Source organism: Cebus imitator, unplaced genomic scaffold, assembly GCF_001604975.1.
Source record: "Cebus imitator isolate Cc_AM_T3 unplaced genomic scaffold, Cebus_imitator-1.0 Scaffold350, whole genome shotgun sequence".
NCBI classification, from domain to species: Eukaryota; Metazoa; Chordata; class Mammalia; order Primates; family Cebidae; genus Cebus; species Cebus imitator.
In genome coordinates, this window is record NW_016107665.1 from 1,997,139 (window position 1) to 2,000,437 (window position 3,299).

The 3,299-nt window shown below is 46.8% G+C and overlaps 1 protein-coding gene and 1 long non-coding RNA gene across 2 annotated transcripts in view; one reads left to right on the forward strand and one right to left on the reverse strand.

The window, feature by feature from the left end:
* Positions 1-2,186, reverse strand: part of RPS27L (ribosomal protein S27 like) — a 4,793-nt gene extending 2,607 nt beyond the window's left edge. The window contains exons 1-2 of the mRNA XM_017506211.1: positions 1,665-2,186; positions 667-775 (exon numbers count right to left, since the gene is read on the reverse strand). Of these exons, the coding sequence (XP_017361700.1) occupies positions 667-775; positions 1,665-2,171 (616 nt within the window). The 5' untranslated portion in view covers positions 2,172-2,186. The remainder of the gene's footprint in view (positions 1-666; positions 776-1,664) is intronic.
* Positions 1,994-3,299, forward strand: part of LOC108287664 — a 12,548-nt gene continuing 11,242 nt past the window's right edge. Inside the window, exon 1 of the long non-coding RNA XR_001818430.2 lies at positions 1,994-2,103. This is a non-coding gene — a long non-coding RNA (uncharacterized LOC108287664). The remainder of the gene's footprint in view (positions 2,104-3,299) is intronic.

A 3,299-nucleotide genomic window follows, 5' to 3' on the forward strand; every position in this document is an offset into this window, starting at 1 on the left:
CAATGTTAAAAGTGAAAAGCAGAACACCACCTATTCAACATTTGTGGTAATATGTAAAAAAAAATTAAGAACTTTAGCGCTATGAAACAGCAAGCCACATGTGTAACATAAACATAAACTCTTCCAGCAGTGACACAAAATTTTAAAAAAACAGGTAAAATAATATACTTTACTGAACTTGATATTTCTAAAATATTATCATTTCAACATGTAATCAATGTATTTTTTTTCCCGTGCTACATCGGCAAAATCCAGAGAGTAAAGGGTAAAGAACCCTCCTATTTTGACTATTCACATTTTGATTACCCACCAAGTGCTCAGTAGCCACATTCAGCTAATAGCCATTGTATGGGCAGCACAGTTTTAGACTGAAGAATCAACAGACTTTTCATTGTATCATGAAATAGAAACTTATCACTTGAACAGCTTAAAGACTTACTAAGTGAAATAGCATATCTCCTTTGAATGCCTGCTTTCACTTACCCTCAAATGTTTCTACAATGGTTTTAAGTAGTACATTTATTATGAAAATGACCCTGACATTTCCAATTCTGTAATCCCACTTCTACTCAACAGAGGGTTCTAAAGCATCTTAACTATACACACCACACTAGCAATTCCTACAGAAATTTTCCTTAGTAAAAGAATTAAGATTTGAAATTTTACCTGGACATTTTACATCCATAAAGTAAGAATTTGGACTTTGCACTAGGCGTTTCTTTTTATGTTTTTTCTTTTCCTCTTCCAAGGACGGATGTAATAAATCTCTAGCCAGCTGAATAAAGAAGCATATCATTAGTAGTTGTTTTAAACCGCAATGCCGGCACATTTAACCATACGTGAAATATACATGAAAAAACAGGAATAACGGTCATCCTCGGCAGAAGCAATACTTCAGATGGTAAACTTATTTTTCGAAACCTGTTAATAACTTTCATCAATACTTTTCATAATACTTGTGCTCTCCAAGTCTCTATCAAAGGGCTTTCTGGCGATCAGCAAACATATGGTAAGGCAAACTCCGTCCTTCTTTACTCAATTGCGTAATAAACTGTCTTCAGTGCAAACTGTGTGAGGTCGAGGTGCTAAGTAAAGAAACTGACCCCAACGTGGACTCGCTTAGAGTAGAAACTGCTGAAGTAGACCAGAGAACGCCAACTCTCGGGTGATTTTTGCTCCCGGGGCTCAACAGCTGATCTGACAGGAATTCTGGCTGAGGCGTGACCCGTACTCGACAGAATTAATATTAAGGCAACAATGAAGGCAGTTTTTAAAAAGAAAAACAAGTAGGAAATCGATTCCGAAAGAAGGCAGAGGGGGCGAGAAACACCAGCACTAGAAAAGCAAAAAGACCCAAATATCACAGCCTCAGGGGCACCCACCAAAAACCAAGAGGGCTCATAAGCTACCTAGAGAGCTTTTACCTCCAACCCCCGCCCCAGCCACCGCCTGCTGATCGCAGCCCACGCCCCTGCAGGGCCAGCCGCGCCGCGCTGACCGGGCAAGTCACTACAAGCCCGCCACGCGCGAAGACGCTGAGTGACTGGAGCCGCCTCGCCACTCTCGGACACTACAGGCCGGGGAAGCCCCCGGATTCATCCGCCCCCTATGCTCCTAGGTAGAGAAGCCCAAAACAAACCCGGACCCCAACGTAAACAACTCACAGGCATGTTGATCCTCTCGCAAGCCCAGCCCTTCCAGACCTCCCAGCCGACACCGCTAACAAGCTGCACGCGATCTGCGCTCGGCATCAACTTCCGGGATAGAGGCGACAGGGAGGAGCGGCAGGGCGGGCCTGTCCGCTCTAGGCCCTCCTCTCGGTGGTAGAAGCGGACGCTCAAGCCATGTCCGCTGGTCCAGGGTGCAGGGAGGACCTGGGAGTGGGGCGCATTCGAGGATGCCAAGTCCTGTGGGTCTAAACGGGGTCGTCGGCGAGGGCCGCGGACTCTGCGATGCCTGAGGCCAGGATCTGGCTGGGGAGCGGCGTCGGGCTTAGGCTGTTGCGAGGGAGCGCCCTCGGCCACCCTGGCCCGCGCAACCCCGGAACCCGGAGGCCTCTCGGCCCCAGCCCCCTGGCCCGGCCGCTCTCGCTCGGCTCTCGAGGTGGGCACACGGGGCGATGCCACTATTCTCTTCTTTTGTGTATTAAAAAATACAGCACTATTAACCATTAGTATGTGCCAGAGAGATGAAAGAGGCCCGTATCCTTTTGGCTTCCCTTTCCAAGGCGCCGATTTCGAAGTTCTCTGCAGGGTGTGGCTGTGCCTTAGGTTTGTTTCGTTCTGAAAAAAAAAAGTGTTTAAAACAGCACCGGTTAGCTGCTGTGCCTCGTTCACTCACAGACCCACCTTCTGGGGATTACAAGTGCTTTGCAGAATGGACAACTCGGGGGCCTGAGAAAGGCGAATGTCACTGATAGCCGAACATGAATCTTCATTATTATTATTATTATTTGAGGCAAGGTCTCGCTCGCTCTGTTGCCCAGGCTGGAATGCAGTGGTGCCATCACAGCTCACTCAGCCTCAACCTCCTGGGCTCAAGCGATTCCCTCGCCTCAGCCTTCCGAATAGCTGGGACCACAGGATCACCCCACTATTCTAACTTTTTGTAGAGACAGGGTGCTGCTATATTGCCCAGGCTCAAGCAGTCCTCTCACCTCAGCTTCCCAAGTAGTTGGGACCACAGGCACGTGCCACCACGCTCTATTTTTTTTTTTTTTCCGAGACGGAGTTTCGCTCTTGTTACCCAGGCTGGAGTGCAGTGGTGCGATCTTGGTTCACTGCAACCTCCGCCTCCCGAGTTCATGCGATTCTCCTGCCTCAGCCTCCCAAGCAGTTGAGATTACAGGAGCCCCCCACTATGGCCGGCTACTTGTTGTGTTTTTAGTAGAGACGAGGGTTTCACTATGTTGGTCAGGCTGGTCGAACTCCTGACCTCAAGTGATCCACCCTCCTCGGCCTTCCAAAGTGCCGGGATTATAGGCGTGAGCCATCGCGTCTGGCCCTAACTGGATGTTCTTAATCACCTTGTCTTTGCAAAAAGGACAAATGTATAATATACATTTTGGGAAATGCAGAAAAAGAGAAGAAAATTTACCATCTGGAGATAAACATTTTTAACTTTTGACCTATATCCTTCCCAATATTTTTTATTCACTTGGATATAGGTTTATTTTGGGTTTTGATTTAACCTAACTGGGATCATCATGTGCATAATCTTTTGTAGACTTGAGTTTTCCTCCCACTTACTATAAAATAAGCATTGCTTGGTATCACTACATATTCTTTTTTTTTTTTTTT